Source organism: Bombus vosnesenskii, unplaced genomic scaffold, assembly GCF_011952255.1.
Source record: "Bombus vosnesenskii isolate JDL3184/JDL3185 unplaced genomic scaffold, Bvos_JDL3184-5_v1.1 scf7180000013320, whole genome shotgun sequence".
In the NCBI taxonomy this organism is placed as follows: domain Eukaryota; kingdom Metazoa; phylum Arthropoda; class Insecta; order Hymenoptera; family Apidae; genus Bombus; species Bombus vosnesenskii.
This window is the reverse complement of record NW_022882965.1, coordinates 449,280-473,854: the sequence shown is the minus strand read 5'-3', so window position 1 is coordinate 473,854 and position 24,575 is coordinate 449,280. Positions and strand designations below refer to the sequence as shown.

Sequence of the window (24,575 nt, the reverse complement as noted above, 5' to 3'; positions counted from 1 at the left end):
CTCCGTGTTTCACTGTTTCATGCAAATGTGGAATTTCCAATTTCGTATTTGGTTCTCTCCAGTCATAATTTTGACCATCTAAGCCAAGAATGTTAAACTTTGACTCGTCCGAAAAGATCACTTTGTCCCAAAAAGAATTATCTTTATTAATATAGGTTTTTCAAAAGTCAATCTTTTTTTATGATTTACAGCGTTAATATATGGCTTCTATCGCGGTACTCTGCCATGAAAATCATTGTTTCGTAAGATTCGTCGACATAATTCCGGGAGAACTTCTTGATCAAACATATCAGCTACCATACTTGCGAGTTGAGGAGCGGATGTAGTAGGATTTTTTTTAATTCGCGAATGATATCTTTCTCCTCTCTTCCGGTCAATTTCTTTGGTCAACCTGATCGAGCTTTGTTTGCAAATGTTCCCTCGTTCTTTGACTTTTTTATGATACAATGTATTGTGGACTTACTTCTGTTCACAATTCCGGCAATCTCGTTACATGATTTGCCATCCTCGTGTAATCGGAACATCATTTCTCTTTCACACTTTTGTTTCAGATATTCATTTTGGTATTCAATTTAAATGCTATTGTGCACACTTTTACGTTACTGTTACTGGAACGATATCCTAACATCAAGTGAACGTACCGATATTTTCATTTAGCAATGTTGTTTATATTCGGTGCGAAGGAAGATGAAAAACTATCATTTTATCACAGCGTTCGAATACTTTTGTGAGACACTTATCATGAATGTTTCTAATAAATGTATCATAACTCCTGTCTATATTATGGAATCGTTTTCAAATTTTACAGATGTAATCTTGACACTTTCCCTATATCATTATAGTTACTAAATTGTTCTAACAAATTAGTTTAATACACCTCGTTGTATTAACTGAATTTTGTAAGTGTAAGCGTGCGAATATTTTCGTGAGTCACTGTAAATTATATAAAAACAAATGATAAATATAATCATAATAAAAGTTAGTGTTTTAAAAGTTATTTTACGAAAATATTCGAACATACAAGAAAACAATGTATATATGCAATATTATTATTTCAAACGGATTAAATAATATTTTATGGGAACTTTTTTTGGCTTCAAAATATCTTGTAATTATTCCTCCTGTTATAAAATAGGTCGATGATAATAAAATTTGACAAAATTTTATTTTCATAAAAATATCGCTCTTATAAAGTGCATGAAAACTTTCATGACTAATACCAGCCTCTCAGAAGTAACAAGTAAAAGTCTGATCTTATTTAGGTTACAGCCTAAATCTAAACTCAATATTTGTTCAAATTTTATGTTAAATTACTTGAAATTTTATATCATTTCACCTCTGTTTCTCAGTCAGCCATTATAAATCGACAGGGCAATCAACGGGATGGTCACGCCCGATGCAAATCCTTTTGTCGCGAAGGTCGAAGAGAAGAAGAAGAAGAAGAAGAACAAGAAGAAGAGAACGAAGGAATCCTCGAGGCACGTAGTGGGAGCCTTCAGGTGGCGTAGTAGATGTTGAGCGCGTACGGGAACTTACCTGCGTCACCGCTGCTGGAACTCTCGGTAAAGGACGGCGTGCCTTCTGTCCAGGTGGGCGTAGAGCCCTCGGCACTGCCAGCGGGTGGTGTCCAGGTCAGACCCCCACCTCCCCGACTACTACCACCGCTTTCTACGCTCAACGAAGATTTCGTTTCCCTCCCGCCGCTTCCGCTTCCGCTACCGCTGCTTTCCAAGTGTACGTCGGATATGCTGAAATATTAATTGAGTACGATGTATTTAATTGTTTTATGTTTAGCACCAAACATTTCAAAATCACGAGTTCCATGTGAATTTCCAAACTTTGAAAGATTTTTACACTGCTCGAGATAATTAGAGCATTGCTATTAAAGACAAAATGTCCGGGCACAAGATTCGGTATAAAATGAAAGTGATACAGGAGACGATTCTTTAAAGTTTCGTATTTTGCGAATAAATTTTGGTTTAACGGTAGGAAGATCGGCGTGTTATTTTGAAACACATTGAAGAATTGACAACAGTTACGATTTTTATCGCTAAGTATAATTATCCACAAGTTTTTAGTTTCCAAAGACAGTCATCCTTTATTTTTGTAATTTAATTTGCTGTCAAATTCCATAGGGAATTTGCAAATTATTTTGTTGAAAATACAAACAATAAAATACGGTTGTTGTTGACGTTTACAAATGTTAAATATTTTATATTCGATTTAATTCGATAAATACGAGATCTCTCGATTTGACAGAGTTTCTTGTGGAAATTATGGAAGAAAATAAAAGTTCGCTCACCTCACGGCATCGTGATAAGTCTTTGTGAGAGTGACATGGTGCACAACCTTGTTCTGCTTGGAGTGAGCACTGCTTAGACTGCTCGTTAAGATCGTGGTCGGTGCACCCTGTTGAAGTTGACCACCAGAAGCCAAGGTCTGGTCATTTGAGCGCACTGCATCGTCAAAGGGCGGGGGCGGGGTGGAACAAGTGGAAGGAAGGGTGCCACCTACAAAAAGCGCACTACAGTTAGCCCTAATGAACACGATATAGTATGCTTCGTCGTTAAGGGTTCTATGGACAGGGGGGAGTCGTTAGCGTGGAAAGACTTGGCCCTTCAGAGGCGAAAAAATAAAAAAATATTTCCAACAATTTTGAGCAAATCTTGCTAACCCGATATAATAAATATTTTTTACCTTGTGCCCAAGCAAACAAATAAATACACCCGTGTTAATTATTGATATTGCATTTTATATTCACTTTTACACCGTGTAAAATACTAAAAATATAATAATCCACGATCAAAGCTTTGCACGTTATTTTATCGGGTCAAAGAAACGGATGTGAAAAATTGAAAGCTACTTCTTTCTAACAGGAGACGATTGGGAAGGATTTGAATGCTACCTACTTGACGCTGTCAATTACCATTGATCACAGTAAGCAGTTGCTAAAAAATAAAATTACGAGCATTTCTAACGTTTATTAAACAATACACGGTGCGAATGAGATTACATTGCGTAAGCGTAGTTTGAACATTTTTTAATTAAATTTAGGCTATTAAATTTGCCAGCAACATTGCTGTTCGAGTAAATAATCGTGACGTTAGAAATTAATCAGTACTTCCTATTGAAGTCAGTTCGAATAAGCCATTCTAACTCGACGTGGTGGGACAACAGTTATGCATATATTGCGATTCTAAAGCTACATTTACTTGCGTGTCTACAGAGGTGCACAAACAGTAAACTACTCAGCCAACATGTCATACAGCAACTTGATATTTTGCTCGGGGAAGGGTATTTGCACCGTAAATAGTACACTCGTGTGAACGTCCCTTTATTGTGGTACAAGAGCACACCATACAAACACACCAATAAGATTCTGTCCTGTTTAGACAACCAAACGATGCATAACAGGACTGACAATTTTTAAATACACCTTTTATATATAGACGTAACTATTTGTAATCTTCTTCCTGGCAACTTTAATTTTTTATCTTCGTTCTTCGTGTGCGATCATATTTTACTCTTCGTAGGCAAAATAGATCGTTTATGGCATGAATTTTTTACCGTATTAGGCTTTCAAAAAACAGAGAAAGATTCTGGAATATTTCTTAAAGTTTCTGCTAAATTATACAATCAGCCTTTAAATTAAAGGTTCGATATGTTGTTCGGGAAAAATAGAAATACGTTTCGCGGGGATTCTCCAGTGAAATACTGATCGGTTGCCTAGGAAGGGTGAAACGTTCAAACAGTCGTCGACTTTTAATATTGTAATAGATGATCACGATAGTTATAGCAAATTCTATAAATACTAAATAGAATAAGAAGTATTTCAAAATATAATAATAACATTTAAAAATCTTTTCCGATTACGTTTTCATAAGTTACGTCTATTGTTGTCCTATCAAAGGATAGAAGATCGCTACGCATGCAGGAATACAATATACTCCAATCGAGACCAGAAATAAACCAATTCTTACACGCACTACATTCTCAAACGTGGAACATCTGCGTGCCGAGGACAGTCGGGCCCGACATTTCAAACGATACCTCGTCGACGCTATAAAATCGACGTCGATACGGCATCGAGCTCAGAATATACAATAGAACAGTAACGACAAAGTGCATCATCTAGTGGTAGAAAATACCTAAACATTAAAACTACTAACTCCTTCGTTCTCATAGAAGTAATAGTGGGAAAAATATTTTCTTGTTTCTGCATGAGTCTTTGGTTAAACAGATCCATATCGTTATAAACTGACAGACGAGAGAGAGAGAGAGAGAGAGAGAAAGAGAGAGTGTGATGAAAGATGAAAAAACAGGAAGAATAACTCAAAGTGTATTTGCGCATGCAGGAGAGAAAAGTTTTTTTTAGAATATGCTAATTGAGTAACACTCTATTCAGAGTATGTTTCTCATTTTCAGATTCCAAATTGAAACTTCCTTTAATTCTTCGCATCATCGTGTTCCATGTTGTACATTTTTTAAATATCCTATTGATCCCTTAGATATTTTCATATTTTGGTCCCTTTACACCGATAAAAAAAAACGTGTTTAAGTTTAACATTAGCTTTTTCCTTGGTTACAAGGTTTCCTTTTGAGACTTTCTGTAGCCGTGTAAAAAGGAAGTATTAGGTATCAAAATGTTTGAAGGATGCTCCTGAAACTCGCCTTTCGATTTATCAGACTTGGTCAGAGATTTTAGAATATTAAAATTTTCATTCTTGCTCTTTTTCAAATGTTCGTTATATCTGGCATTCGATCTCGATTTTTCATATATTTGATCATATACTCGATCTACTTGAACTTTATTAGGTACTATAAATGTTTTACTATTTCTGGTATCAATTTTTCTCACATTCTCACACGAATAAACCATGTCTATATTCTTTAATTTTATCGGAACCTCTTCATCAACTTTCGTAACCAAAAAGGTTCTCGTATCACTCTTAAGAACAATCTGGTTTTCTTTATTTTCCAACATTTTCACATCACTCGTCGACTGGTTCAAATTCCCCTCATTCCCATAATCAGGTTTCGAAGACGAAGGCGCAGTTTCACCAGTGTCGATTTTCCTCTTCTTCTCAAAATATTCAAAATTATCGTTCACCCTCGTTGGATCTCTAAAAGGTTGCACTTTTGGCGATGGTTCAGGAGCCAACTTCTTCCTTCTCTGAGCAGACTTTTCTCTGATCTTTCTCAACAATTTACTATCCCTCCTCCGATCCATGAGCCTCTGAACTTCGATCCTTTTCTCAGGATCCCCTTCTTGTTTACTTATCGTAGTATTCGATCTGTCCATCTTGGTAGCTTCGATCTTGCTTCTTTGCGCCATCGTCGTGATCGTCGTGATCGAGGATTCCAGTTCCTTCTGCTTCCTCTTCATTAGCTCATAGTAGGTCTCCGAGTGCTTCTTATCCTTCCGCGACATTTTGTAGTTCATTAGTTCTGGTCTGGACGCAGGGTTCAAGAAGTACGTGAACTTGGCCATGTGATCAGCCTTCGAGCTCGTGGTTCTCTTCTCTCCGCTATCTACGGAATCTTCAAGATTAGTTGAAATATTTTTCTCTCTTCGCTTGAAGTTCCCTCTCTCTGGTCTGAACGGATAAGGGCTGGTTCTAATCACGTACGAACCATCGACCTTCTCCACGCTCACGAATTCCTCCTCCTCTTCGTAAACGTCGTCGGCCGGCCAACGGTCGTTCCAACGCACAGGCGTTGGTTCCTCGTGAATGCTTTGGAAGGCAGCTGCAGCCAGGTCGGTCGTTCGATCGTGGAACATCAGACTGTCGTATCGCGGGGGTAGGTGTGCAGGAGTTGATGTACGCGCATGCAACACGTTGGTATCGACGGCGGTGGATACAGAAGTAGTGAATGTATCGGTAGCATTTTTATAATCGGAGTAACAGTTTGCGGTGTTCGAGGTGGCGATGGTAGTGGTGGTACCAGCGGAGAACAGCAAAGAAGAGGTAGTACACGTAGCGGCAGAGTAGATAGTAGAAGTAGTAGTAGAAGTAGTGACGGCGGACGCAGCAGAAACGGTGGAAATGTAATCGGGTGTGGGAAGATGGTGCAGGATGCTCGAACTTTCATGCAAGCGGTATCTCGTGATTATGGCTGCTTCGTCACCTCGGCTGGATGTCATCGAGGACGTGGTGGAGGTGGCTGTTCCAGGGCCACGGTGCTCCTCAGAGGACCTCGTGGTCCTCGATTGACCGGTACCTCTTGGAGGAACAGGGGGTGGAATCTTGCCGGAGGGTACCAGATTCGGATTCGGTGGACTGGCGGCGGTCCTGCCCTTCAGGACGGCTGGGTAGCTCGTGACCTTGGCCGCTGAGGTCGTCACCGGTGGCTCGTGATGAGAAAGGCCTGGACCAGCGGCCAAGGTCAACGGAGGCGGACTCACCGGGCCCGCGGCGAAGTTCACGGGGGTGGAGGTGGCGATTGGCGCGGAACCGGTTGACATCACCGTGCTGGTCGTGCTGATCGCAGCGTCTGTCGGGGTTACTGTTTTCGTTGTGTCGTCCAGGATGGGCGGTTTCCAAGGTCGTACGATGGTGGCCGGAAACGGGTAGATCGAGTGCACGAGGGTTGCGTGTACAGCGACAACGGTGATCAAGTCGGGTAAAGAGACAGAGAGAGACAGAGAGATGGGGCAGACAGAAACAGAGAAGCTGGGTGAGTGAGAGGTCGCGTGGCGATACGAATCGTGCAACGTTGCTTCGAGAAGTCGTTCAACCGAAAATCTTCGTATCGCGTGCGAGTTTGATATTCGCGGTGATTCATTTAAGTTGGATGGAAATGAAATGTCTTTCGACGAAACGCATTTCGGGGCTCCTCTGGGCAATAATTTGCCAACTCTAATTATACCTATTAGTGAATCAACGACTTAGGAGATGCAGGTTATAAGATTTTATTTCATAATTTTAAATAAAATAGGGTAATCATTATTTCGCAAAAGTAATTTTTATTTTTGATAATTTGTAACTCTCGCGGCTTTGAAAACTTTAGTTAACGATATTAGCGCTATTGTGCAAGAGGGTTTGGATCGTTTAAAATTTCGAAGCAACGTGACATCGCTCGTTTAGAGAGAAAATATTAATATGTAAGTATTTACGTAACAATAGAACAACGGATGGCTATCATTCGAGACTGCTTTATCAGTGATAGTGATCGATTCAATAATATTTCTAGATATCTCTTTCAATTTTATCACAAATATCCCTATTACATGTATCTTGTTATTGTTATCTCACTTATTCTTTCACCGTACTAGATGTTACAGAAATGTCGAGGATTCTTCGTTGGACGTTTAATCGACACAAGAGAGACAACGATAATAAACGGATATTAGGAAAATAAATGATCGTATGAGACTCACCAGCCTTCGTGGGTGACGTAGCATGCATTGTCGAAGTTCCGGTTGTCGGCACCGCTAAACCACCATACAACACCATGTACCATTACCGTATCACCATGAGTGCGACTCTTGATCGGACAGAGAAACTTCCGCGTTTTTTCTCTCTTTTGACATTTTCTACAAAACCACGTCCACGTTCCCATTGTTTTCATTGTTCGTGATCGTACAGAGACCATCTACGTTGATTTATTGCTCTTCGATTTCCAAAGTCTCTCTGTCCAGTCACGGATCGAAGATGTCCCGAAATAAAACAGGGATTCGAGCAAGGGACGTTCGAGGCAAAACAGAGAGGGATTCGATGGTCGGAATGCGCGCATTCGACTGACATTCACGATAGAAAGCTGTATACGTACGTTATTTGCGTCTGCAGACAGAATCAAACGGATTTTGATGGGACGATTGACAGGCGGATAAAGCCATAAATTCTCGATATTTTCGATACGCAATAATTCACGATACAGTTGAATTGTATTCTTTGATGTTTTTTTCTTTATTGCTGGCCATTTATTCAATTCTTCGATGTTATCGATTGTATCGGATTTACGAGATATTGTCACGCGATTTCGTTACTTTATAGTTTGTCTTGCGAGTTTAAAATGATCAAATCAATTGCGAAATGAGAATGAAATTCTAATAAAAAATGTTTGTCTCGATGGGAACCATACCATTTCCCAGTTTTACTCATACGAGATCAAATTTAACCCTGCGGAGCTTGCGATCTAAAAACTGAATGAAATATATAAAGCATATTTAATTTTCTTATTGTAGATACGAAGTAACATCAAAAAATAGATTATTAAAACAGACATTAGATTATTTCTGCTTATACATACTATGAAATCAGTAGGAATAAAGAAGATATGCGCTACTCTTAGTAGTTTAGTTTCTCTATCTTTTTCTTTAACCCTAACTTCCACAGTTTATACTCCACCACTCGACGCTCTTCATCATTTTTTCCTTTACTTCTCTGCTTTTTGTCCATATTAATCTTCCCCTCTGCTCCTCCTCTCTTCCTTTCCCTTAATTTCTCATTCTCTATTTTTTTTATTCCTGCTTTCTAGCCTGTCTTTCCTTTTCTCTACACCCCTCCCTTCCGTCGCACCATTTTTCCTTCTTTTTTAACTTCCTCTTTTATCTTTTTACCCACGCTTTTTTCTCTTCCCCCTCTCAGTTCCCCAGTCTTTGTACTTTCATTATTGTGGAAATATATTTTATTTACGATATGTACATCCAATATCTTCGCACGTATCTATCAGATGAACCGCGATTTCCGCAGGGTTAATAGGATCGTAAAATAATGGATTACCTACCAACACGAAATACGAACAGGCATACGTGATCAACACGTGAAAGCACGCGCGAGCAATCTTCGTAAAAGCGGCAGAATATCTTGTCAAAAGGAACGGCTGATAGAGGATGGTGGTTCAATGGCATTTCGTGGCGCCAACACTGACAGGGATCGTGGTGAATGTTTTGGACACAGGGAACATTGGTATGCCGGGTCTAAGTTTATTGCACTGATCGCTGTGCCTGGCTACACATGTGAAATTCAGCGCAAAGCCAATAATAAAATCGTGGAAAGTATTCGTTCGTATAACATTTGCGCGATTTTCGGACCAGATCCAATTTCTCGACTGTAATAATTGTAAAACGATTTTCTCCATGTTGCAATTATAGCAAACAAGCGGTATTCAAAAGTGTAATTCAAAACTGACATTATCGAAATAATTCAGTCTCGTGTTAGAAAAACACGAAGAGAACAAGAGAGAACATATTTGTTGTAAGTTAAATAATTTCCTTCCGAGCTTCCAAATAATCCGCTGCTTTTTCTGAAGAACTTGTTGTTGAGGTATATCAATCGTGAAATACACGTGCAAAGTGTTTCAAATAAAAAAAGAACGAACGATAAGAAAATATCATAAAAATGACGTGGCTCATTGAAATGGTCCGGAAATCGCGAAACCTGCGGTCACGCGAGACCACTTGAAGCTTACGAAACGAATTAGAAACAGATATTGGAAAAGAATGAATGTCTAGGAAATATAAATCATCAAACAAACTCACCGGTTGAATCGAAGTCGCCGTCCAAGGGCCTGAGAGGCCTGGTTATGCTTTTTCTCTTCGATGGGGAATGTTTCAACGCTGAAACACATATCAATATGTTGTTAGTACCTTTGTAATCGATGTAGATGGAATCGATGTGCAGGATTAAGAACATCGATAATACTCATGGAAATCGGAACGATTAATTGGAAAAAAAAAAGTCTCAGAACGGTGCCTATGTATCGTAAGGGGGATATCAAACGAGTTAATGCTACAAAAGCTGACGTCAGTACCGTAGCAAGTGTTAGCTTATGCGTGAAGCGTCGTACTTGTTTTGAAAAAGTTCTTCGCTGCGCATCGTGTACGCCGTGTATATCGCGAAACGCATTACGCACGTGCCATTGCGTTACGGACTTTCTATTTTCGCACCGTATTTACTGCAACACCGTATCGCAATTAATGCGCCTTGCATGGGGTATTATTAAGTTCAGTTAAGTGTAGATCATATGTATGTTTATATTGTTTTTTCTACTTATCTAATTTTCGAGAAAAATGCACTTGTACCACTTTTCCACTAGCTCTCTCGATTAATCCTTTGTGGTCTTATCTCGACATTTTATTATATTTTAGTCGATTCTTTTGAATTCTTTGGGACATTGTATTTATTTGTATATATACATATATCGATATATATCGTATTCAGGGTGGTTGGTAACTGGTGGTACAAGCGGAAAGGGGGTGATTCTAGGCGAAAAAAGGAGTCGAAAATATAGAATAACAATTTTTCGTTTGAGGCTTTGTTTTCGAGAAAATCGACTTTGAATTTTCGCTGGGTACGCGTGTGGTACGTTATAACGGATCTCATGCGAAAAACGCGTCTACGCTTCTACGCGAAAAAAGAAGCCGAAAATATAGAATAATAATTTTTTTTAATTTTTTTTTTTAATTTTTCCATCAAGACAACGATCTACAGTGAGATCCGTTATAACGAGACGTGATAAAGTGCACGCGTACCGAGCGAAAATTCAAAGTCGATTTTCTCGAAAACAAAGCCTCGAACGAAAAATTTTTATTCTATGTTTTCGACTTCTTTTTTCGCGTAGAATCGCCCCCTTTCCGCTTGTACCGCCAGTTACCAACCACCCTGTATATCGATTTGTTTATCACAGATATATTTTGGGATAATATTCTACCAATATGATCAATATAATTTTCTACTATGTTATATCAAATTATAGCAATATCCATCGATAAGAAACATCGACATTTACTTGTTCATTATAGATAATTGTTAATCATTAAATATCAATTTAGTATTAACACTAGAAATACCACACCAGTCAAATTGACTAGTTTTATAATTTTATTTTAAAATTCCTACTTCGTGTTATATTTTTTTCTGCAATGATGTAATGACTTTTGTAACGATAACTAAAAGAATAATATAACGAATTTTACTTTATTTTTTATGTATTCGAACTGAAAATAATTTTGTATCAAAGCTACTTATAGCAATACCAGTCAAAATGATTGGTACTTGTCAAAGTGTAAAAGGGTTCTGCGATCTATCGAACTCCAATTAACCAGTTTCCTCGTTTTCTACAACTTGTCACACGTTTTTTAAATTTTTACTGCGTATCATTCAATACGATGATATCAATTGTCAGGAAAATTTCGGATCACACCAATGAAAATGACTGGTTCTACAATTTTATAAATGTGTCAACCCTCGTTTATGTCCCAGATGGATTAATAATACGAAAAATGTACTACATAACATAGAATTCCTTTTGTAAGAAAGTAATAAATCAATAAATATACAAATATCCTATTTTTTAAAGACCAATCATTTTGACTATTCTTAATTACACTATCAATAACTAAAGCATAAAACTACATCCAGATTGCCAACAGGTTTTTGATTATGTTATAATAAAATGTCGAATATTACACATACCACAAAGCGTAAACTATTCAATTTTTCTTTAACTAAAAATTCCAATTTACTTGCTATCAACACCCATGTAAAGTGAATCTCGCTACAGCACTGCTTGTCACGGCTAAGTCTAATAAACTTTTTCTCCACAACGTCTGGAGCTACGCTTCTTTGATCTCTCTACGTTATCGGACAGGGGTAGGCACAAACGAAACTACTACTGCAAAACGAGGAATTATCCTCGTCTGTTCATCTAATCTCCTCGCCAATGTCTACGACATATCGATAGTCAAGCTGACACAACACCGAAAGCTTTTCTATTTTTCCCTCTTACTATCGATCTGACCGATCTAAAAGCGAGAGGGCCTTTTAGTCTTTCTATAATCTTCAGAGAGTTACGTGTGTGTCACTTGTGCTACACGCTACATTTTCTTTGTTGTACATGTCTCTGTATGTACATACAATAGCGGACAGAGAAAAGTTTGAAGTTGCTAAATATGCTTGTATTAGTAACTTTCCTATTAAATATTTTTTACTATTGTACGTTGCTGACTATCGCCTGTTCTTGTCAAATACGATTTCCTTTTGTAAAATTATGGTAATTTCCATACCATTTAACTGGTTTTTGTCCGTTACTATATGTATATATATATATATATACGTACATGGACACAATGGCGACATATCGTGGCGAACAGACGTTCACAAATGTTCGATCGATAGCGATCGGTGAACATTTCTAATCGCTAGAACACGCGTGACCACGACTTCTATTGGTTTCTATCAGACTGTATCGCTGTATACGTTGTGTTCAGGTCTGATTAGAATCCGGGCAACAAAGTTAACTAGAACGAGCCCGCGAGTCTCGACAATGTGCTACGGATCTCTGGGAAATTATTCTCATGTACGGGAGAGAAACGAACGGCAGAGCTAAGGCACGCAACCAGACGTTCTTTTCTTTTCTGCAGCATCGTTGAGTCGATTATGGGAAGAATTTTCTCAAACGGTTTCAATTGCACCATAGAAATAGTGTTCATGCTATTACTTCTCAGCGTTTTTCTCCTGTGTAATTGATAAATTCATGAGAAATGCAGAAAAGGATACAATTTTTGTAGAAATATTATTGTATAAATTGCACATGGTACTATTTCTTATACGTAATATGACGGTCTAAATGGATTTTTGAAATTTAGTGTTGTCATAGAACAAGCTATGATTAAATAGCTATAATTTTCGTTTCATCGTATGAAAGAGGTTGTTGACAATTATTGAATAACATTCGATGCATTGGAGTTCTTTGCTGCTTGTTATGCCTTTAACGTTCAAAATAATAGAAATTTGTTATCCGATAGATGTGTCATAGACTGTTGAATTCGTTTCGATAACCGCTTTCATATAATATACGAAGAATTATACGTAGCTGTATCAATAACATCCATAGTCTCGTCATTACGACTTAAATCATGATTTAAAAAAAAATATATATTCGATCCATTCTATATTACTTATCATAAGAAATACTAAATTGCACCTTGTCCTCTTCTATCTTCCGTCATAGATTTATCACTCATAAGAAAAACCATAATACGTAATACTGTGAACACTCGGTGTAACTCTGTAATTTTGTGATTGCAGCAAAAATAAGCGAATAAAGGCGCACTTAACACCGTCGTTCTGCTTTTCACAACACGCATACGTAATTTGAGAGTATCCTTCGATATTGGGTTTAAATTCATGGTTATCATAGCTAAAAACGGGCTGATGTGTGAGTATGCGAATATATATAGTGTGGATTATGTTCTAGACAAAAGTGTTCCTAACGAAAATTCGGATATACGTCATCTAAATCGGCGGTACGATAATAAAAACTCGATCGCGATTATAAATGGGATCGGATAGTGGTTCCTTAGATGCTTTTCGAGAGGAGGGTGACCTAGATTTTGGCGGAGAAAAAGGGTCATTGATCAAGAGTTGGGTGATTACTTGGTGTACTTGAAAAATTGTGAACGTGTCGAAGCTTAAAAAAGAAGGACGGAAAGAGAAAAGTGTGAGAAAGTGATAACAAGAAAGGGAGAGAATTCGAACCAGGCACGCAGACCTCACGATGCAAAAAGCAATAGAGAAAATCAGAACGAGGGCGGAAAACTCGATCAAATTTTTTCTACAACTTCTGCACTCCTTTCTTTTGCCAACTATACGAGATCATTGAAAGTATTAAGTATGTCTACAAATACATATATATAAATTATGAATTTATTTTTCAAGCGTGGAATACGCTTTTCTCGATATAATCAGCAAAGATGTTCGGAGCACATTTCACATATCCAATGTATAAATTATCTAAAATTACATTTGCAATATCAAACGTATATACATGTGTTCACATAGTGTTGGAAAATTCGGTTAGATATAAAAGAGAAAGACAATCAAAGAAGCGTTGCAAAGATGAATTCTTCGAGTGTAAATTTTCTATTTGGAAAAGAGTGTCTAGTTATGAAAGAAAAAAGTGACGGTGAGTATTGAACACTGGCAAGATACAAAGAGAGATTAAAAGTAAAGTAACAAGGAAAAGAAAAATCAAAAAGAAGACTCCAAATCCACAAACAATAAGCATATCACAGAAGATTAACATTATATACAATATTCAAGGGAAACAGATTGCAGTTACACGCAATTCCATTTGAATGTAATCGTTTTATAGTTAAGATTAGATAAAAAAAAAAAAAGAAAATAACGGTTGCAAAGAAAGCATTATTTTACATTTACTATCTTTCTTACTTACAAGTAAATGTGTGTAACATCTTAAATCTACGATTCACAAATGCTAAAAAAAGATTGGTTTCACATGCCAGACAATAGATACAGGTATGATCTAGGAAAAACCAGTACTCTGAAAGTTCTACGTATCTGTGGCTACTTGAATTTCAATATAGAAAAACTCACTTTGAGCAAAGACTGTATTTGCGAAAAAACAGAAAAGCGCCTAAATTAGTTGAAACTCGATCAGATACAAATAGTTCAGTAAGTATATAGAACAAAGAAATATAAAATAAAACACAGACCAAAGGTAAAATCGATAACAAAAAAAAAAAAAAAAAGAAAAAACAGCAATACGACGATAGAAAAATATCGTGGAGCAATTTAAGGGACTCGAAGGAGCAACAAACCAGATCGACACCAGAAAGAGAGAGAAAAATGTGTACGCATTCAAGCATATATAAACGATCGACGTTAATTTATTTAAGAGAGAGACACAAAAAAAAAGAAGTTAAAAAAGACGGAGAGTTAAGAGAGAAATAAAAAAACACAACTATACGTACAACTATACAAAAATGGACAGACAGACGGACGAACAGACAGACAAAGTTACCTATGTAGCTGGTGACGAGGTTACGGAATTTGCGATGATTCCCCTTAATCTCAGGCAGGTCCACTTTTGGTATTCGATTTTCGAGTTTCGATCGGTAGCAGGTCAGATCAGGTCATTGGGGGTTGACACGAAAAGAAGTGCACGGGACACAGAAACATCAACATTTAGCTAACTCCGTACTTAAACATCTTTTATATATACCGGAATTATTAAAACGATCGATAGATCATAGGGACTGTCGAGAATCAAAATAGCAACATAAAGGAAAGCGTGGTTTACGGTCTTGCCTCGAAATAGAATCGTAGATCAGAGAGAGAGTGTATGAGAGAGAGAGAGAGAAACAGAGAGACAGACAAAGAGAGAGAGAGAGAAGGAGAATGCGATGGTAAAAGAGTATCATTCATGATCTTGTAAATTAAATGATTAAATGATTAAACAAATAAATACAGTGTATCGTTTATCTTTTTATATATCCTATCTTGAGTTAATTTACATTTCAACGATTGGAGATTCTCATCGCGATGAAAGCTTGATTATTCGAACGTGTAAATACATTTATTTGATCTTATACGTATATTCTTTTCACTTGTGAAACTTTAATTTATAAAACGGTGATCCGAATATCAATCGTATGGTAAGAGCACGGAAACACGATTTGTTTTTCATTTGAAATAGCGGCTCGTTAGTCCCACTAACGTGTTTTTCAGGGAATAACTTTCTGTTTGTGGCGTGAGTTCACGCATCTTAAACATTACTTAACTAATTTCAACGATGTTAAGTCAAATTTGATTGACTTTTAATTCAGCGATAATATCTCACGTTATGTTCACATTGAATGAGGTGATTTTTTAAGAACATGGATTAATAATGGTGCCGTAATAAATAGATCGCGTAATACAAACAAATTCCGCGTTTTCGTTCGAATAATCCACATTCCCGTGAGAGATATCTATTAGTAACGTATCTTCAGAACGAAGTACAAAACTTATGGTAATTCAAATAAATTGGTCATTTCGATCGAACGAGAGATCTACAAAAAAAAAAAAAAAAAAAACAAAGGGATGGAAGAATATTGTTACAGTATCGAAAAGATGACGGAGGTAAGAGGGATCGATAGAAAATCGTCTCGTTGATCTTTTTGTTCTTTCATGAATTCCGTACTTTAGTAGGTGATCGCATCGCAAAGTACACGTGGTAAACAGGTGGCGATTAAAACCCAAACGTATATACGTTTAAACACAAACAACAAACACATCGCATGATATGCTATTTAAGACAGTACATAAAGTGTCACGCGACGGTATAGTGCAGAAAATAAAATCTTATAGATGAGCCCATGACTACGATGAAGGAAACGTGAAGAGTTATACTGGACGACGAGATAGTGTTTGATAATAGTATACGTTGCAATAAAGCAGTAATATAGCGGTGATGGTAATGGTAAATAGTAATGGGAATATTAATCGATAAAATAAATATCGGTAGGTAAAGAAAAAGAAATTATAAAAGCAGAATGATAAATGATGATGAGAGAAAAAAGTGACAAAATAAAATATAATATGTACGGGTAGGCTTTATAAATGAAATGAAGTTGTAAACAGCGAAAATGTTTATTGCAAAATATATAAATATGTACATTGGTGTCCACGTTGAGCTGATAGCTGAATATTTTCACAATAAAAAAGAATGTGTATCTACTTCTACCATTTAATTCTCTCTCACATTCTCTCTCGTGTACTCTCTCTCTGATACATCCATACCGTACTAACTAGCTTTGCCAAAATATACTCGACTATACACGCCGTAAAGGATTGTTTTAAACTTTACAATGGATCGCACAAAATTATTTCATATTGTATAACTGTCAGTGATACTTAAAAATGATTACAGTAAATATGTATATAAAAAGTGTATAATCTTTCTTCTTTGGAACTGCATATCTTTAACAAATTTCACAATTACTAATACTATACGATTTTTATATTTATTATTATATAGATTGTTATAAGAATTTTGTGCGATCTATGACATTGTTTTGATAGCAGGCTTCAGCAAGTCGTCAGTGATTGCTCTGTCGCGTGTTCGTAAAATAGAAACCTCTGTAATCCCGACCCATTTACTATTTTGTACACTACTAGGAACACGTGGATATAGTTTTACAAAACTTTGGCACGTTCATACGATAACGATTAAGGAACTTCGACGATGGGAAAACTTGACTGAAAATCACGTAGGGCATATGTCGTTAAAGATTCTATTCATATGGGACGGTTACGTTCCAGAGTCAGAAATGTCTTTACGTTAAATGTTACGGAATTGTCTTTACAATGTGCGCTTCCCACAAAAAACTCATGTTTTATTATCGATTCGTCTTTTCTTTTTTCTATATATGATTCGGTCGTAATCGCTACTAGTGTTTCTCGAGATGCTTCGATAATCTACGTGCGTTACTTAGCAAAATTTTGCTCGACATTAGCGGAATTACTAGCAACAAAATACTCAGCTACGTGTGTGGACACCAGTGGATTGATTACTTTATGCTCGTGAAAAATGGCATTTTTACTAAACATCTCAAGATAAGAAATGATTGTTTCCAAAACGAAATGCGAAGTGAATAATGAGATCGAATGTTAAAACGAGCAAAATAATGAAAAACGAATTGAAAGAACGTTATGAAATTGAACGAAATTAAAAAAATATTAAGAAATATGTGTGCCGTGTTAGCAATTAGTTACACCACAATACAAAACCCAAAAGTGACCAACTGACATTCAATAAATCCAGGATATTTGATCGATAGCGTTGCTTTATCAAGGAGATGCAGGTATCCGAAAAATCGACGTCGAGGCTGACAACTACATTCTCCGAACATTAATTAATATTGTCACATATATACTATACGTACACATAAAACACAATTTTATTTTAAAAACTTTCCTAAAATTCGATATGAAACGCAGTCAAAAATGCGTACATAGTTTTCGGATATCCGCACGGGATTTATCGCATTCTCTGCAGTCACTTAATTACCTTAAGTCACTATTACGATTATTAGAATCTTTTTGGACGGCTAAATTTATCCGTGATAAATAGTATGATAGAAAGAAATTGATATTCGCTCATTCTCGCTTCGAATAGCTCTTTTCTTTTCCCAGTGGAAAAAAAAAATCGAAAATAGACCGAAAAATAAAAATAATGGAATGATATGTGTAAATGGAATCGATGGAACTAAAAATTTACATAATCGAATGATCCGCTGATAATACGATTCGATAGTGAACTTATCATGCATTACGAACAAATAAAATAATGTTTCACTGAATCGAATAAATAAATTTAAACGTTCAGTGATAGCGCTTATATAATAAGAAAGCTAAAAAATATATATAATTATACGTAACTCTAGCTTATGGCTTACGGTTCTATACAAATTGAAATCTTAAACAAGATCGTTACATCGCTACTTAATTGTAAATGGCAGAATTATGCACGTAAATATATAAGTATCATACATTTTTGAGCGTTTTACCCTTAGAAATTTAATTTTTCCGAACTCTCGTTCACCCCCATTTACCTATCCATACATTTAAAATATGTTTCAAAGATTTTTTCATTTTTTTTTTTTTTTTTTGTAAAAAGTACTATGCGATAACATTGTATTGTTTATAATGTAGTTGAATCACAGTAATTGATGCTATTACTATAAACAGAAAAATTCAATTAATCACGTTCAGCTGGTGATAAAAATACTTGTCGTTATAATTTCTACTTAAAGCTTAACATTTTTCTTGTACTTAACGCTTTATACGACATATAGCTAAATCGATTTGACGAGATACTACGAGAAACGTCAGTCAATATTAATGAACCCAAAAATATAACGGTAAGTAACTCATTAAAAAAATTGCTTACAAATTAAAAATGAGCCTTGTTCAGTGTTAACATTGAGGTCAAATTTGTTAGAAGAGGCTGATTAGGATGGTACTTACGTGATGGTATTTTCTTGAATACTGTCTTCGCCATGAAATCTTGGAAACGTTGCGCGTAAAAACCTGGCCGATGTACAGACACAGTATCCTGCAAACAAAGATAGTTCACATTTTTTAAGATATATACAAAACAGTAAATGAAAATGAATGGCAATATAGTACGTTTATTTATAAACAATCATAGAAAGATCGATCATCATAGGAAAAATAAAGGAGGTCTATAGAACTTACACCATCGTGTATCATTGACTTCCAAGTATGTTCTAATTTTTTCTTAAGCCTGTAACTTTGCAAAATATCAATAATACCAAGGAAAAGTAGAAGGCGTTCGCCGCGGGCATTACGAGCAGGAATTCCACCTGGACTGCTAGGAACACGAACATAATTAAAATCACGTTACTAGAGCACTCGTTTTGTATACAATCGTCGTGCGAGGAAATGAAAACACGATACTCACGGTACATCGTCCTCCTCGTCTATCGGCTCGCTTTCAGCCTGAATACTCTCCATAGCGGTACTGTGCGCAACCAACCTTTGTCGATTTATGCTTCGTGATCGGTTCAGAGCGCTGGCTCCTATTCTGTCCTCTCGTTCCCGTTCTTTTTCTGCTTGAGTAAGTGCTGTACTCTCACCTCCCACTTCGCCAACTTCTTCCTCCGCACTCGCTGATAATCTCTGCTCCTGCTATGACAGAAAAAATTGTGCTTTATATCCTTGATAACGAGTAATAATATTTTCGTATAACTTCTATTATATCTACCGCTTTTTCTCTTGCAGCCTGGTCGAGGTTATGAAGACCAACGAGTAAAGAGTAATCCATGATTTTAAAACTTTCCAACACCCGACAATCTCTTTGAATAGTTTTAACTAGGGCACTATACGTGTCCGCCTCCAAAAAGATCCCTTCTGGATGGTGTTCCATGAAATCTAAATCTTTGTATGTTGGAGAAGATTTAGATCTTTCTGATTTCGATGCCTACAAATCACAGGAATATTTCATTACATTCGTTGGAAAACTGTTCACAAAGCTGATATAAATATTTCAAAGTTACGAACCTTTCTTTTGTATGTTGATCCTTTCAAGTCATACTTTTGATGCAATTTCACCGACGAGGGCAGAAGATTATTCATAGCGACTAATCTAACATTTTTACTATTACACCGATAGCAATATAATCCAAAGAACTTTGGCAATAATGTCCTTGGATTTTGATTTAGATTCTACAAATAAAAATTGTTTCTTCAATGATAATCTTTGATATAAAGCTACATTATATTTAAAAAGATATTCGATCTCACCATATAATATCCTGGAAGAAGCGTCTGTAAAAATTCTCCTTCTTTGTGTTGTACAGTCTTTATGATGAACTCGTCATCATCTGTTAGGTAAAAGATACTTCCACTAGCGCCGGGGTTTGATAATTCGCGTAACGGAGCGCTACACATCGACATCTGAATATTCAAATGGTGTCGTTAGATGTACGCTAATTAGCAAACAAATAAGACGATGACCGTTTACGGGCAGAAACATACGGAATTTAAAATCTACTGTATTCTTTCTTAACTCATTTACGATAACAAAAGAAAATAACACAAATATACGTAGACCAATTTATATTTACCAAAAAGTCATCCGGTTGAATGCCAAAGAGATCCCGAAAGTAACGAAATGCAATAGGTGCGTAATTTTTGAACTTAAACTCCGAAAAATGATGAGCTGGAGTGTGATTGGATCCCTCGCTCGGGAAGTTCGTCGTTTCTACAGTCATGAAATCTTGCATCAGTAAATCACGCTCTGGTTTACTAGCCAAACCACCGACTGCGTGTTGGATGCCTAGCTGGATGGAGCCCATGATTTGTGTCGTTTGGATCTACATGTTCCAAGGGAATGTGTTATTATTAATCTTGGCATCTATTTCCTTTCTAGTTATCATTTTAACAATAAGTTGCTTAATGGGTTTTATCTATTTATCCTGTTACCTTATTTTATCAGACTATTTACGAAACGATAAAACACGATATTTCTGTACTTTTTCAAAATACCTTTTTGTACGTGATTTCACCTCCCACTCCAACTCTCCTGTGGCCGATCTTTCTCTCTCGTTCCGATTTGTTCCTCGACACCCCCACAGGGGTCTTGGGCCCCACGGTGCCATGTTGATTTACCGAACTCTGTAAAAAAAAAAGATGCGTCATTCTAATCTAACACTACAAACATTGTACATACATCTCTAATCTACAAGTTACGAAAAAAAATTCTACTCGCCTGTATTTAATCACGGAACTAAATGTTAAAATATGCTAAAATTAGTGAATAATAGATTAGTGAACGAAAGCTGAAGATATGGATGTAAATGATTAATCTCGAAAACAAGATAGCGCAGGAAAATTACTTTACTCGCGTTCACTTTGCCCTCCATAACCTCAACGCTTAAAGATTCTTTATTTTAAGTTTCTCTTAAGTTTGTTAAATGGGAGCGAGCTCGAACGTCGCGTCGAATGTTCACTGTCCACCGAGGCGCGAGAAGAAGCACCGAAGAAGAAATACACGGGCATGCGTCATTCGAATGAATAATTACACAACTATTCTTGCCTCTAGAGACCGGTGGTACACATAATACAACTCATCGCAAGATGAATTCAACCATCTTACTGAAAACGTTGCTATTTCGAATCAATGATTTCAATTGTCGGAACGTTCGCGCGCGTTTCTTCCCAGAAAATCTCGGCGAACATTATAATAGATGATAATACTCGATAAGACAACGATATAATCGATCTGAGAACCAGCGAGTATCTGTCTCGTTTATCGACTATAGTCGCGATACGCATCGAAGATAAATCGATTAACACGTGCTGGCGCGAATATGGAATCTTCGATCTTGACAATCGAAATGTCGATGGTGAATGAAACGGATGATGAATGGTTGTATGGGCTGTATAATCGAAAAGAATCGAGGCGTTCTGTATCGATCGATTGTTCAGAGATGACACGAGACGCGGCAAAATTGACATTGTTGAGTGAAACGATGCATTCAAATGAAATAAACATGTGAAAATATAGAAGCAGCAGAGAGATAGCGAGGATTTTTCTTACATAATGTTCACCTGCATCTGTGAAGCATAGTTCCGTATTTGAGAACGTTACTATGTTACCGGGCGCTGATTCTTTTTTTGCTTGAAAATAAATTGCACGGGATTCAAGCGTTTAAACATGCACGCGCGTTACATGATTAAGGAGCGCGTTCTTTTATATAACGTTCTATTACATTTATTGCTTGTTATATTATAACACCAGTTTTAAATGAATATTGTTCTCATTACTTAAAATGCTTTATATTTATCATTTCGAAACTGCAGAAAACTGATCGTTTTTGTTTTTAATTACTTCACAAGAGCCTGTATAATATAATTTTACTTTAGAGGTATAAGAAAATTCCACATACTTCAATATATATACAAACCACTCACAGGTTAAAGTGATTAACTCGACTTTTTGAAATCTTTGAAATTTTAGTAGCAAAATATTGATGCTTATCTTATATAATTTCATCAATATTCTTTACTTTCTGCTTTATGGAGTCAATCGATTTAGCAAATGTGTGGTTCGTATCTTAAAAAATGAAAGAATGATATATAAAATTAAGGAGGGCAGTATATTTAGAAGGATTTTACGCAACATTAGTTTCATATGATGCAAATTTTCATATCTCGTATATATGACCTGCACTATGATTTGTAAACAAGAATTTTTAATAATTTAATCGTTGTTAAATTTATTAAAAAATAAATGATTAGAACGTAAGGATGATAGTCGCCAAGTTGGAAGTTGCCACGAGAATTTTGATAGCGATGCCTACGTAAAAGTGTTTATTACTTATCTCCGGCTTTCGTCCATCGTATACTGAGTTAGAGCATGCAAGTGTCAATGTTAATATCTACAGAACGCGCGTGGAACAAAAATTTGTTCACGGGTATCACACCGTATCGAAAAAAAAGGCGAGATTTGTGCATTTTTTACTTACCTCAAATGTTGTCACCTTATCCCCTGTAGATTTACCTGTAACAGATCGAAAACAACATGTTTGTTATACGAAATAAGGTCACGTAACAGTCGATTCTCGACGTGCACACCGTAATATATATATGTACACATATTACGTTGGCGTCGGAACGAACGAAAGTCCCGTTTCTAATGTGAGTAATATCGAAGGAACCATGCATGTAAAGAAAGAAAGATCGCACGCTTAAAATGACCAGCCGAGTCAATCGCGTGTATTCCGGGAAAGAAGCGAGAAAGTGGAACGTTAACCGAGTTCAAAAACGAAAGTCGTGCACACGGTGATTGCGACGCGGATTCACTATTGACATATGTAAGTCTTAGTACCGTTGCTCCCGTTACCACTAAATTTCAGCCCCTGTACAAGGCTTCACAAGGTAGATTCATTCAACTTTTTTCTGTTTGAGAACTCAGTTTTCCACGTACAACTTTCATTCATACTCGGACCGATGTTATTTTCGTGAAAGTTCATTCGGTAGTCGTCTTCTTTGTGTTTGTAACGCGATAGCGGGAAGAAAAATTAGTCGTACTTTCAAGGCGTTTTAAGAATGATTTATAAAAAAAAAATTTGGAGAAGTATGTCTAACAGATAAGTACGATTTTTAGAAGCTTGCTGCCACTATACGGTACGACTGGCGACACCCATCAGCTGTCAAATAGCGAACTGGATTAAGCACAGTGTAGCCCTGAAAGAGCATACTGGGTTGTCCGGTTGGCGACTTAACAAAGGACGGAACGTAGTGCGGGCATGCGGAAGCGAAACGAAAATCCGATCGGGTAAAATCGATCGATCACGCCTATCTCGTCACGTCTCGCGGCGCAAATGCCCCGCACACCGCGAGAAACGATACCCGTTGTTATAGGCGTTTGAAATCGCGTTGCTTTTATAGGTTAAGTCGTGACACTTGTCCGAGAACTAACAAAGGAGTTTTAACGTGGATAAAGGGCTACTCACTGTCCTCGTCCGCGTACTGTTCCGGTCTGAGATGATCCTCCGTGGCCTGTGCCGGGCCAGAGAAGCTTGTCTCGACCACTTCGATCACGTCCACATTGTCGCCTGAAGCCATTTTGTACGTACGTGCCTTCTTTCAATCGACCGAGCGCACTGACTCACGTACGACGACGACGATCTTCCTGACAGTTTCGCGAAGGCACCTCCTCTGTCGTCGCTTTACATGGCAGCATCTTTCGAGTTCGAGAAACACGGCACGTTCAAGCCGACATATATGTAACGCGCACTCCCTCACGAAACATTTTTACGTTTCACTCGCGTGTCGATCGTTTTACTACGGTGGAGAAAAAATATCAATGATAAACGGCCTCAAAGGCTCTCCAGCTCCGGGCTGAGAACACCCACGAACCTCGAGAGCGCCTCCGGCCTCCCTCTGCTCTTCGTCTATTGACCGGACGCCATCTTGCCCAGATTTCACCGCCATCTAGTGGAAATACTTGCAAGCTACACGTACAAGATGTCTTTATTATAATCGCGTGTGTTTAATGACTTATAGTTTACATATTTTTGTATATGTATGTATGTAAAATGTTATCAATTTGGCAAGTTGAAGAAAATAAAGTGAATAAATTAGCGAATGATTGCTAAAAATAAAAATTCTGTTTATAACATGTTCTCGTTTTAGATATTTACCTACGGTAGATCTTTCGCCGTTCGACGAAGTGTTATTTCAGTGAAAAATCTTGAATACGATTCGATGATTATATCGTGCTAGAAATAGATATTGTCTCATGAGAGATAAAAT

General features: G+C 37.0%; 1 protein-coding gene across 15 annotated transcripts in view; it reads right to left on the bottom strand.

Moving 5' to 3' along the window:
• The window catches only part of LOC117235838 (phosphatidylinositol 4-phosphate 5-kinase type-1 alpha-like), a 37,654-nt gene extending 13,427 nt beyond the window's left edge, over positions 1-24,227 (bottom strand). For 2 of the 15 annotated variants that reach the window (XM_033498238.1, XM_033498237.1), the window contains exons 1-17: positions 23,774-24,226; positions 22,784-22,818; positions 20,802-20,930; positions 20,381-20,629; positions 20,058-20,210; positions 19,815-19,979; positions 19,519-19,734; positions 19,216-19,442; positions 18,990-19,125; positions 18,759-18,846; positions 14,770-14,832; positions 14,343-14,354; positions 9,485-9,562; positions 7,382-7,435; positions 6,130-6,507; positions 2,303-2,510; positions 1,537-1,748 (exon numbers count right to left, since the gene is read on the bottom strand). In XM_033498238.1, the coding sequence (XP_033354129.1) occupies positions 1,537-1,748; positions 2,303-2,510; positions 6,130-6,507; positions 7,382-7,435; positions 9,485-9,562; positions 14,343-14,354; positions 14,770-14,832; positions 18,759-18,846; positions 18,990-19,125; positions 19,216-19,442; positions 19,519-19,734; positions 19,815-19,979; positions 20,058-20,210; positions 20,381-20,629; positions 20,802-20,930; positions 22,784-22,818; positions 23,774-23,885 (2,515 nt within the window). In that variant the 5' untranslated portion in view covers positions 23,886-24,226. Of the gene's footprint in view, positions 1-1,536; positions 1,749-2,302; positions 2,511-6,129; positions 6,508-7,381; positions 7,436-9,484; positions 9,563-14,342; positions 14,355-14,769; positions 14,833-18,758; positions 18,847-18,989; positions 19,126-19,215; positions 19,443-19,518; positions 19,735-19,814; positions 19,980-20,057; positions 20,211-20,380; positions 20,630-20,801; positions 20,931-22,783; positions 22,819-23,773 lie in introns of all 15 variants that reach the window. The other 13 variants (XM_033498228.1, XM_033498230.1, XM_033498229.1 and 10 more) reach the window with 13 other exon arrangements.
• Between the last annotated feature and the right edge of the window lie 348 nt (positions 24,228-24,575).